General features: G+C 34.8%; 1 protein-coding gene across 1 annotated transcript in view; it reads left to right on the top strand.

Annotated features, from left to right (window-relative positions):
* Positions 1–13,845, top strand: part of LOC138712401 (pH-sensitive chloride channel 2-like) — a 99,698-nt gene that overhangs the window by 82,216 nt on the left and 3,637 nt on the right. The window contains exons 4-8 of the mRNA XM_069844171.1: positions 1,863–1,985; positions 3,138–3,220; positions 5,506–5,694; positions 8,658–8,813; positions 13,466–13,631. Coding sequence (XP_069700272.1) covers positions 1,863–1,985; positions 3,138–3,220; positions 5,506–5,694; positions 8,658–8,813; positions 13,466–13,631 — 717 coding nt within the window. The remainder of the gene's footprint in view (positions 1–1,862; positions 1,986–3,137; positions 3,221–5,505; positions 5,695–8,657; positions 8,814–13,465; positions 13,632–13,845) is intronic.

Here is a 13,845-nt window from a genome sequence, read left to right as displayed (position 1 = left end):
AAAGGTATTTCCAAAATTTTACTGCTACAAGATTTCTTTATCTCTCCCACTAAATCAATTAGGCCCTGTAGTGTATTTATCGTCTTAGAAATTAGATTTATAAGTTGTGTCAACAACCCGCAGATATTTATATTCCCTATTTCTCTGGTTTGTGAAACCAAAACATTAATGCAATTACTATAGTTTCAGCATGTTGGCAGGATGAGCGATCGGAAATTGTTCTGCATTATATTAACGAACCAGGAGGCCGTGGAAGACCCAAAAGCAGATGAGGGAGACATAAATGTTATTATGGGACAGAACTAAATGGTCTCAAAGCCCCCTCTGTTGCTGACGCAAGACAACAAACGAATGCTGTATCGAATTACTTTCATAGGACGGAAATGATGTATTAAATGTAGCACCGCGTTACGTTCTCTTTCATAAGGTTTCTTGTCAAGCCATTTTTAATATTCATAAGACGAGGTTTTCTACGTCGTAGGTGTTCAGTATGCAACAAGGAAGCCATGCATGTTTTCCACTCTGGATTGTAGATACATCTAAATGCATTTTATCAAATTAGATTACATGATGATTATTTTATCTCCTCCTACTAAGGTCAATTGCAGGACGGAGGCGACAACCGATGTTGCCATACTTACTCCTATGTAACATATTCAACGAGCATTGTTGCCACTGCTATCTATACCAGTCATGATTTCTTACTTCGGTTTTGCTTTCTCTACGCACTAACGCTTCTCCTAAGACTTTCCTTGGATTCAGGGAACAATAAAAGATGATGACAAGAACAAAAAAAAATAATAATTATTTTGTTTCAGCTGTAAATAAGAGCTTTCAATGAACAATGCCATAGTATCAAAGCCATATATAAATAACGTAAATCCAATCTTCGACTTTTATTAGCTTCTATACCAGTGGTCGTCAGCACTCGCTGAAATGGGTAATGGGTAAGGAGTGTATCGGAATATGCACTATCGTGCAGGGGAAGAAAGCATACCTGCCATCAGCCACGGATGCGCGATAATGCAATGTCTTATCCGCGGGTAAGAGACGCTAGCCCGAGGATGAAGTGTGATGTTTTAAATGTTTAAGGAATAAGTTTCTAATATACTCGTACAAACATAATATTCCTTAATATTAGTTTGTGTTACAGCCTGAAATAACCTGTAATCAACAATAGTCTTTGTAGCTTTATTCTCTTCAGCTCTAATCAGCAATAACATCAATCCAGGTTGCCAGGCGACGATAGAAAACAAATGATGTGAGAACAAATGAATAAGATGTTGAAACAATACTGAATATTTTTTTTTTTAAATTCAAGTATCATAATATAGGGATGCTATTTAAAATTTCAAAGGGAGTCGAGGATGAAACCTAAAATATTAATTTTAACTCCACCGTCAAAATCTAAATTGACGTGCTTTTTGTTTAAATTAAGTTTAAAAATTGAAAGAAACCTAGATTGTTATTTAGAATGAGAAGTTTTGAAATGAAAGCCCTCTATGAAAATGATCATGAATATCCAAGGTAGGTGTAGTTAAAATTTATTATTAGCGTTCCCAATAATTCCTTATTCGGACATATTTTTCTTGGAATTTGTAGGCCTACGTGTTTCCTCCCTAAGAAAACAAACAACAAGTCTACATTTTTCCAGATTAAAATAAATTTAATAAAATAAAAATACGAAATCGAATAGGAAATGTTCTTATTTTTAAATGCATAAATAATAAAGAAATATGTGTAACTATTTTTTTTCTTCTGTAGAACAGGTTCCCAGCTCCTGTATAGACTCAACCAAAACACCCTGTATAAGCACTCTGTATTACTTGAGATGTTCAGGCTGTTGTATTATATTGTTTCAGGGATCGTCTGTGGACGCCTCACGTCTACCTGGTGAACGAGCAGGAGTCCGTCGTCATGGGGGCAGACAAGAAAGACATGCTTTTGACTTTGGAACCAGATGGCACTGTCATCCTCTCTGCAAGGTAAGCTGTTAGACAATCCCAAGTTTCGCAACCATACAGAACAACCGGTAATATAACTGTTTTATAAATTATAACTTTCAGATTTTTTGACAGCAGACTGGATGATAAAAGCTTCTCAACCGAATAATAACAGGCATTTCCCATATTTATTCTGTGTTTAATTTCCTCCCGAGTGTCATTTATATTTGTTACTGTTGCTCCAAGATATTTCAATTTTCCACCTCTTCAAATGATAAATTTCCAACTTTTATATTTCCATTTCGTACAATATTCTGGTCACGAGACATAATCATATACTTTGTCTTTTCGGGATTTACTTCCAAACCTATCTCTTTACTTGCTTCCAGTAAAATTCCCGTGTTTTCCCTAATCGTTTGTGTATTTTCTCCTAACATATTCACGTCATCCGCATAGACAAGCAGCTGATGTAACCCGTTCAATTCCAAACCCTCTCTGTTATCCTGAACTTTCCTAATGGCATACTCTAGAGCGAAGTTAAAAAGTAAAGGTGATAGTGCATCTCCTTGCTTTAGCCCGCAGTGAATTGGAAACGCATCTGACAGAAACTGACCTATACGGACTCTGCTGTACGTTTCACTGAGACACATTTTAATTAATCGAACTAGCTTCTTGGGAATACCAAATTCAATGAGAATATCTTATAAAACTTCTCTCTTAACCGAGTCATATGCCTTTTTGTAATCTATGAATAACTGATGTACTGTACCCTTATACACCCATTTTTTCTCCATTATCTGTCGAATAGTCTACAAAATATCTGATCAATAGTCGATCTATTACGCTTAAAACCGCACTGAGATCCCCAATAATTTCATCGACATATGGAGTTAATCTTCTCATGGATAGTAGGCCTACTTATCGAGGAAAATTTAGGGGAATATTATTTTATTCTGAGAAAAATATTCATCTGTTACTAACAAGGTATTATAATTTATTTTGCACTCTATCCAAGAAATAAGCTGTTAAAATCTGCACAGTTATATTAGGCCTACTTTCATCCTATTACGTATCGCAACAAAGAATTGAATGTATAAATATTTACATAGAAATGTAAGCCCAATAAGGTACAGGTACGCAAATCAATGTTCTTTTTTCACGTCATGTAATTGCCATTGTTGTTTGTTTTTGCAGGATGAAGGTGACTCTGTTCTGCCTCATGAACCTACAGAAATTTCCATTCGACCAGCAACAATGTCCTCTGGTTCTGGAAAGCTGTAAGTGTCTTCAACTTGACAAGCGTCAAATGTTTCTTAGGGTGTTATTCATAGACATTTCGCTAGCCCGCGCTACGAGCGTGCTAAACTAGCCCCGGCTATCGACTGATTACTTGTACAGGATTCATATCATATCATATCGCTAACACTAGTTTATGAATACAAAAAACGTTAGTTCGCGATCATCCACCGGAAGCCCACGCTAAGAATGTCTATGAATAGTCTATGGCCCTTAGTTATTATTTAAGACTGAACCATTAACAACAGAGATGGCCGGTTGTATCCTTAAGGCTATGTTATCGCACAAAGAAATAATGAACAAGAAACATTATGCATTAATATTCAATTTTACAAACTCTTGAATTGATTTATTGTTTTGAAAACAATGAAAGGCATTAATTCTATATGTAGCCTACATAAATCAGGATAAAAATGAAATGAAAGCTATCGAATGAATTCAATGTATTTAAAAAAAAAGATTAGTATAGAATTACAGTGAAAACTACAGAATGAATTGATTTTACAATTATAAATAAAAATTAAAGGATGTAATGAATTCATTTTACATTTAAACAGCATTAAAATTAGACTGTTGGCTGGTAGATTAAATGGATTTTGGAATTAAATCATTTTATTTTTAACAGTGACAATAAAAATGAAGACTGGCAGCAATCGAAATGGAATAAAAGTAGTTGTCATATAACTATTGAGAGAATTCTTTTTACATTAAAAAAGTAGACTGTCAGTTATAAATTAAAATAATTTTATACTTAAAAAACGTAAATATTAATTTATTGAATACTTCTCACCATTGTAGGCTGCCTACAAAAACGAAGTATAAATAACAAAGAACACAATTCCATAGTACATAATACAAATATTAAACTAATTCAGATAAAAATGAAAATAAATAATACAACATTTTATCAGATGTCCAGTCCTTGTATCTAATTATATCCACTATGTGTGAAAAATATTAGAGAAAGTTAGTTAATGACTTTATTGCCAAGAACTCAGGATTAGTGAACAACAACAAAACAACAACAACAACAACAACATTAAACGTTGACTGACAGTTATAGAGTGACTGATTTCACATTATTTGACATTCAAAATAAAAACTGAATAACAGCTATAGAATTAATTCATTTTTCGTTTTGAAATAGAAACGAGAGTTGAATGTCACCTATCGAATTAATTAATTTTATATTTAAAAATCAAAATATAACTAGTGTTTTGTTAAAAATGAACATAGGGGAGAGTTGGGTAGTATCGTACATCGGGTAATATCGAACAGTGTGTTTCTTAAAATAATTCTTGTCGGGTTCTCAGCCAGGTGAGTTGGAGATTACTTCCAAGCTTTCGACGGCTAGCTCTGCCATCTCCTTCAGGGAATGAAGTGATGTGGGACCATGTCTAGCCGGTATATATATATATATATATATATATATATATGGTCCCACATCACTTCATTCCCTGAAGAAGATGGCAGAGGTAGCCGTCGAAAGCTTGGAAGCAAATCTCCAACTCACCTGGCTCAGAACCCGAGAAGAGTTATTCTACATCAAACGCCGGGAAAGCCTCAAGTCATACAGTGTGTTTCTTTCATTTACCATACGATTATAGTACCTGAATGACATGGTTACGTTTCTGTGATGTCGCATACAGAAACGTAACCATGTCATTCAGGTACTGCCATATGATGGTAGATGAAAGAAACGCACTGTCCGATATTACCCGATGTCCGATACTACCCAACTCTCACCTAAGTGTGGAATGAAAACTATTAAACAACCTCCTGTATATGTAATCCATCTAACATTTATTGAATAGTTTAAATACTGCATGTAATGTCACGAGTTCTGATTGTATTGCACTTTGAAAGTCATGAACCCAAATACGCTATGATAAACTGCTAATTTCTTTATTTGCGAATTTAAGAACACCAACAGACGCTGTCAAACTCGATTTCTGTACAGTTTTCAAAGAAACGAACTGAAATACACGAGCCGCCACTATTAACTTCAATTTGTTGCACTTTCAAATACAGGAACTGAAATGCATTAGCCGACGCTGTTAAATTTAATGTGTGCTGCACCCTTAAAGAACAGGGATGTAAATATATCTCGAGCCGCCACTGATAATTTATTAGTGTTTTACCTGCAAGAATAGGAACTCAAATAAAAAATAAACGAATCGTCATTTTTTAATTTGACACGAGTTGCATTTATTTTAGGTACAACAACTTGACGTATTCCAGCAGCCATTGTTCAATTTCATTTCAGGGACGCACAACACAAGCGAGCTGAAGCTGTCCTGGGAACTGGACTCCCCTGTGACCGTGAACAAGGACCTGCACCTCACCGAATACCGCCTGGTGAACCTCAGGTCCAACTTCAGCGTTAGCAACTCCTCGCTGACTCAGGACATCAGCACGACCTTCGGAGTGCACTCAAAATACTATGGCAAGTTCGGTGAGTGTAGTAGTTCACGTGAAACACTCAAGCTAGGTTCACATAGACACGACAGCAACGACGCGACGTAAAACATTCATGTTTCTAGGCTAACAAAGCTAATAATTCAGTTAAACAAAAGACAGGAGTTACTTTCGTAATTTACTTTTTTTAAAGATATCTGCAGGGAGCGAAAGAACATTGCAAAGCCTGCTGTGATACCAGAATTAGTATCCGAACTTAATGTTATAGATCTAAATAAAACTGGTTGCCATGGCAACAATAAGACCAACTCAATCCCAAAATTTATTATATCAATCGACAATATTGTTATATATATTTTTGTATAATGCTACTCTAATTAGAGAATTTTCCTTCTGACATAAAATAATAAAAATTACACTAGAATTAATAGAATTGAGATGTTAGGTAGAAAAAGGGACCATGTGGCAAAATAATGTTTTTAGAAAAACGCAAAAGAGGATTTAGTTTTAAAATCAAAATAAAACTAGCATTTATGATTGCGAATTCACTTTTGCATTCGTTAGACAATTTAGTTTTGTTTTTATTTTTAGTTGGTTATTTAACGACGCTGTATCAACTACGAGGTTATTTAGCATCGATGAGATTGGTGATAGCTAGATGGTGTTTGGCGAGATGAGGCCGAGGATTCGCCATAGATTACCTGGCATTCACCTTACTGTTGGGGAAAACCTCGGAAAAACCCAACCAGGCAATCAGCCCAAGCGGGGATCGAACCCGCGCCCGAGCGCAACTTCAGGCCGGCAGGCAAGCGCCTTAACCGACTGAGCCACGCCGGTGGGTTTTTGTTTCTTTTATTTTTTTTATTAATAATGAATTTAAAAAAGGGATTCTTATGTAAATTTTGAGATACTGAATACAGACTCTTCTTTGAGAGAAAAATATTGTTGTTTATACAGTCTTCAAATATAACTTATTTATTTTATTTGTAGACATTAAATTTTATTATAGGGGTATAATAATGGAAAGGTGTGTGTTGATATACAGGATGAATTGTAAGTAATGTTATTAATTTCAGGGGGTTATTCTTTGAGATGTTTCAAACAAAAAAGTTTAATAGAATTTTGATCGTTTTTGCTTCCTTTTCGAGATAAAAATTGTTTTATATGAAACATTACACAGCGTGTTTTGGGAAAGCCATTGATTTAAGAGAGCAATATATTATAACAAATGATTGAATAGTACATTATGCAACGAGCCTATAATGGTAGTAATTAAGATGCGAGTATGTTTGTTTATGAAACGAGCGCAAGCGAGTTTCATAATTTTCATACGAGCGTCTTAATTACCATTATAGGCAAGTTTCATACGACTTGTTATGCTCGACCATATTTCTAACTTGAAATTATTCATAAGTTGGCCTATTCATGTTATGGTTATGTAAGTGAAAAGCGGAACTGACCTTCTAAATTGTGAGATGTGCGCAGACGCGAAAGTATTGATTTTTTCATAGGGACGAATGTCATTGACCTTGATATAACGTAGAAAATAAGATGAACATTAGTCTTGATATAACCTGGAAATTGATTTAGAATTGAAAAACGAGATGACAAATTGAATTTATTTGAATATTATTTACAATTAACGCTAATTTTTATAACAGAACATAACCTTCTGCGACAGTATTGGATTTCCAGCCTCCGTGACGTTTCGCTAGTTGTCTTTCGATTGCATATCCGAGAATAATCGATACTTGCGGTTTTATAATGGTACAATGGTGATTTCTCATTGGCTGAACAACTGAACGTTAATGAATAGGTGTACTTTAATGAGGTGCATTAAAGGGCTACTACCAGGTGTATAATTACTACATTTCGGCATGGTCGATCATAAAGAATTTTATTTTTGTCCTCTAAATGTGCAAAATGTGCAGAAATTTTAAAATTCCTTTTCAGAACGAAAAGTTACATTTGTTCGGATCAAATTTCTGCACATTTAAAGGACAAAACTAAAATATTCTTTCAATCATTCATTAACATAATACACCGTTCTCTTAAATTGACTGAGCGTATTGGGAATTAAACCAATGGCTTTCCCAAAACACACTATGAAATGTTTCATATAAAACAATTTTTATCTCGAAAAGGAAGCAAAAACGAGCAAAATTGTATTAATCCTTTTTGTTTGAAACATCTCAAAGAATAACTCCCTGAATTTAGTGGCATTACTTACAGTACACCCTGTAGGTCTACTGTATATTAACATACTTTCAACAATATAGGTTTTATTTTTCTCTCGGTATATTTATACTGTTGTTTCTCTTTGATGTTAATCATATAAAGGTCCAACGCAAGGCAGCAAAATATGTCAAAATGGGGAAGGGACATGGTGAGGAGATAATGAAAGACTTAGGGTGGGAACTTCTCAAATCAAGGCGACGAAAAACCAGACTCACCGCATTGTTCAAGGCACAAATGGGACACGAAGCATGGACCGATATCAATGCTAGATTAGCAACACCATCATACTTAGGCAGGGCTGATCATATTAGGAAGTTTAAATGTAGAAAACAAAGAACGGACGTGGCAAAATTTTCCTTTGTTAACCGCACAATAGTAGACTGGAACAGCTTACCTGCGGCAATCTTTCAGGGTGGTCCTCTCAAATAACCTGAGATGTTGATACAGCGTCGTAAAATAACCCAATAAAATAAAAAAAATACATACATACATACATACATAGTCTACATATAGTTCACTATCTGTACATCCATATTCATTTTCCCATTTTAAATGATTTTACACATTTACGAGATTTTTCCGAGGTTTTCTCCAACTGTAAGGGAAATGTCAGGTAATCTATGGCGAATCTTCGGCCTCATCTCGCTAAATAACATCTCGCCGTGACGCTAGGTAACCATGCAGTTGATACAACGTTGTCAAACAGCAGGTTTTAAAGTCTGCGGGCAGAGTACGGTTGCACTTTACCACCGGTGGTTGCAGGTGGTAACTACAGCGCGCTGACCGTGCGCTTCGAGCTGGCCCGGGAGGTGGGGCACTACATCATGGACTACTTCGTGCCCAGCATCCTGCTCGTCGTGGTGTCCTGGGTGTCCTTCTGGCTGGACCCCAATGCGGTGCCCGGACGAACCACTCTGGGTGAGTGATACGTACCAAACTGACCGAAAGCGATCATAAATTGACACGATATGGTAATGTAGCCATACTATTGTATAGTTAACCTAAATATACCATATTACCTTAGGTAATGCCACAAGAACTTTCCATTTTACCTATAGAATTACAAGCAACTTTGGTTGAGAGTAAATTTATGCGAGAAAAATGAAATAAAATTGTATTTTACGCATAAAAATAAATAATTAATTAATAAAAAGGAAATTATTATTATTATTATTATTATTATTATTATTATTATTATTAGACCAGCCTCATGGGCTAGTGGTCAGAGCTTCTGACTACAGTTCATGAAGTCCCGAGTTCGATTCCCAATTAGAACACAGGAATTTTTCCTTAAAGGGGAATGTTCCCGTGTTCGTCAATGGTTTGCAAATTAGGTTAGCCTTAGGTTTAAGTTTAAGACCTCTACTGGCACTTCATAATCATCATATCATAATATCATCGGGGTAATGTAACTCTGTCTTCCAGGCGCCCCAATCTTAGAAGTGGGTTACAAATAAGCCATTGTCAGGAGAGACCAGAAATGTCAAATGACAACGTGGTGGCATTGGTAAAAAATGTATATTATTATTATTACTATTATTATTATTATTATTATTATTATTATTATTATTATTATTATTATTATTATTGGATAAGATATTTATTTTACACAATACTACCCAATATTATATTTTATTGCCTGGCATGGCCTATTATATGAGACGATACTAGAGCAAACTGGACAAAGAATCTCCATTGCGAGTTCGTCCCTAATACAGTATCTGCAACGTCTCATATTCTGAACGAGAGTCAAAAAAAATTTAGGAATATATATGACTAGAACCATCTAGTGTGTTAGATTTAACTATGCCAAATACATATAGCTGATAGAAAATAAATGAAGAAATAAATAAACACTATATTAATTCATTAATTAATAACGAAAATATTAAGTTTTATTACAAACACAGTCAGAATTAGGCAAAATATTACTGAACAATGCGACTACAGAATAATAATAATAATAATAATAATAATAATAATAATAATAATAATAATAATACTTACTTACTGGCTTTTAAGGAACCCGGAGGTTCATTGCCACCCTCACGTAAGCCCGCCATCGGTCCCTATCCTGAGCAAGATTAATCCAGTCTCTATCATCATATCCCACTTCCCTCGAATCTGTTTTAATATTATCTTCCCATTTACGTCTCGGCCTCCCCAAAGGTCTTTTTCCCTCCGGCCTCCCAGCTAACACTCTATATGCATTTCTGAATTCGCACATACGTGCTACATGCCCTGCCCATCTCAAACGTCTGGATTTAATGTTCCTAATTATGTCAGGTGAAGAATACAATGCGTGCAGTTCTGTATTATGTAACTTTTTCAAAATAATAATAATAATAATAATACTAATAATAATAATAGTGGTCGTATTTATTTGATCACTGTCATTGTTTTCAGTGAAAGTTTAAAAGTGTATCAATATAATTATTATTATAATACGAAATAAAAATGTTAGTAGTCTATACTTGCATTGAAGTCACCAATGTAATACCAAATAATACACTTTGAAAATATAATTAAATTTCTTAACCATGAATCTTAGGCGAGATTTAGAAGAGAACAGGACTTACAAGGGAATATTAGCAAGTGATAATGGATTTTCACAACGATTTTCCCTATATACGTTCCATTTGAAATAAGATACCTCACTATAAATTTCTACCTCCGGAAAAGGCCTGGTTTTTGAGATATGATTTTTTCAAAATCTTCAATCCAGAACTGTAACTGATAATGCAAACGTGCTATGTATGTGCTAGACATAAAGGCAATAAATACCATCTAGCTGCATACGGTACTGCCAAAATATGCTTAAATAATAATTTATGAAAATGACATATCAGATAGATAATATTCATGAAATTGACTTTATAACAGTCTATGAAGAAATGATAGGAAATGTAAGCATATTTGAAATTACTCACTGTATTGAACACAGTAGTGAAAATCGTTCTAAAAATGCTCAAAAGACAGTGGAACTTTGCACCACGAACATTTCCATAAAAAGAGGTTTCTCTTGACTTAGTTGTTTCATAAGTGGTGCCTTATTGGTATCACCTGTGAGTTTCAAATCTGTCTCTGGACAGATGACTAAACAACAACAACAACAACAATAACAGTCAGCTCTAGACCTGTTCTATATATGAACATGAAAACAGAATTCTACAGGAGTGACTAATTTTTCAGATTTATTGTCAAGGTACCAGGCTTTATGCCAGCCATATTTAAATATATTTACATATCTATTAAATGAAAGCTGATTATGTGTGAAGGACTGCAATTTTATCAAATTATCTCTCTGATGCAACATAATATTCGTGCCAAGTAACAAAACACTATCGGAGAACTTCCGAATGAAATATTTCCAAGGCCTAAAGCCATAAATGTTAAGAGCGTGAACAATCGGAGTTGTGTGCTTTGGAATTCTTAACACTTCCACGTTTTATCTTCTGGAGTTATTCTTGCTATAGCCTGTCTACCTCGATAACTAGTCCACAAGTCTACCAAAAGAATGCTATGATCACTAACAGATGGAAAGTATACTTCTGGAAAATACTTAAGGGGAATCTGTACACCGAATTTTGACAAAAAATGAAATTTTGGTTTTTATCGTTTTTCGGTAGTTTAATATGTGTATGATTTTATTCCTTCTAATTGTCTTCAGAAAAAATATTGTACTAATTCTTAATGCAAAAAATGTTGTCAATGAAATTTTTTTTTGCCAACCACTGAGTGGAATTTTAAATTTATTTAGCCAATTCTATACATAAAAGTATGTTATATATGCTATATTTTTCTTACATTTATATCTTTTAACACTTCTGAGAAAAGTTCTCCCAAAATTGAGGAATTTAATATTGTATGATATGGAAACTTTGACACCATTTTTCTGCACTTTCTTATTTTTGTGACATTGGTGCACTTTTCTCAGAAAGTATTGTACCCAGAAGGCTGAAATTAGTATGCAATATCAATGTGATGGCATTTTACACAGCAGGTTAAAAAATTAAGGTTATGTTCAAAAAAATAAATTGTAGTAACTCTTAATGCAAAAATGTTATCAATTTTTTTTTGTCAACCACTCAGTGGAATTTTAAATTTATTTAACCGGTTATATAAATATAAAAGGTAGGTTACATATGCCCTATTTTTTCTACATTTCTATCTTTCATAACTTCTGAGAAAAGTGCACCCAAAATTGAGGAATTTAACATTGTAAGATATAGAAGTACAATCTCCCCTTAAGAGGTGAGTTTTCATAAACTTCCTCGATTTTTAGGCCAATGCATAAACATTTGGAGCCTTAAACAACAAGTTTTGATGGTGAAATCATTGCAATAAGTGAAAGTCTCAGGAATCTTCTATGCCACATCAATAAATTTAGGAATGCAGTTATATTGTCAGACTCCAAAGCAGCTATTCTATCAATAGTCTCTAAACACACACCTTCATCTCAAATAGCAGAAATAAATAAAATGCTCTCTCAATTAATATCACTCAATAAAAGAATTGTATTCCAATGGATACCATCCCACTGTGGAATCCTGGGAAACGAGAATGCGGATGCTTTAGCAAAGAAGGGCAGCACTGCTACTTACAGACCTGTTACTGAATCTACGTATTACTCTGTGAAAAGATTTATTAAATCTACATACTTAGACTTCAACAAACAAAATTTGATAACACAATCCCAAGGGAAAAAAGGAACTCTCTGCATCATAATCCACAGTTGATTCCCGATTTACCACGAAAATCGTCTGTAGCTGCATTTAGATTGGCAACAGGCCATGATTGTTTGGCCAAACACCTGCATAGAATTGGAATATATCAGTCCCCTAACTGCCCATTGTGCAACTCAAACCAAGAAATGGATTCGGAACACCTCAAAATCTGTGCTTCAGTGGCTGGCCATGATAATATCTTTGAAAAATATTGGAGTGCAAGAGGTCAAATGACTTTATTGTCAAACGCCTGGCATTAGAAAACAACAACAACAACAACAACAACAACATTTTCTTTTTCACGATGGCATTGGAGATATGAGTATATGAGAGTCAAGCGATTATTTTGAAAAATCATATCTCGAAGGCTAGGCCTTCTCCGGATGTAGAAATTTATAGAGAGATTTCTTAGTTCAAATGGAACGTATGGGGGAACATTAGATGTGAAAATCCATGATCATTTGGTGACCTTTCCTTGTTAGCCTACTAAGTATTAAAGGAATTACTTATGTTTAATAACAAAAATTGAGCCTAAATAAAAAAACTAAAAATAAAACACAATAACAAAAAAAAGTAAAAGCCGAATTTGGCCTGACACACGACGAACGTTAAGAGCTGTTGCCGCAGAATTCAGCATTTCACTCGGAACTGATGATGACATTATTCACGAAGTGCTTCTCACAGGGAATTGCGTGCACGGTAAATGTAGTGGACGTTGGTGGTGGGGGTAATTTTCAATTTATCTAACTTAGTACCTTAGAAGCTTTAGTGAGGATGAAAACTAGTTCTGGAAAACATCGTAACTGACAACTCAAGCGTCTTTATTACACGTGTGTTCTGCAGGCACGAGCACCATGCTGACATTCATAACCCTGACCCGCAACACCGGCAGCTCCCTGCCCAAGGTGTCCTACATCAAGGCCACCGAGATCTGGTTCATCGTGTGCACCGCCTTCATTTTCGGATCCCTCGTCGAGTTCGCCTTTGTCAACACAATTTGGAGACGGAAGTAAGTGGAGAACTTTCAAAGGAAAATTAATAACTTAATACACGCCTACAAATCAGGGCCTAACTAGCAATAGAAAATAACTCCATAAAAAGGTACGTCCTGAATTGCTTTAGTTCCAACTTAGGCGTCATTCACAATAAAAATCAAACATAATCATAACGTAAGCATGAAATCTCGTATCTATACAATTTAATAAAAGTATTCACAATGAATT

The sequence above is a fragment of the Periplaneta americana genome, chromosome 2, assembly GCF_040183065.1.
Source record: "Periplaneta americana isolate PAMFEO1 chromosome 2, P.americana_PAMFEO1_priV1, whole genome shotgun sequence".
NCBI classification, from domain to species: Eukaryota; Metazoa; Arthropoda; class Insecta; order Blattodea; family Blattidae; genus Periplaneta; species Periplaneta americana.
Note: the sequence above shows the minus strand (reverse complement) of the source record. Positions and strands in the feature narration are given on the sequence as shown.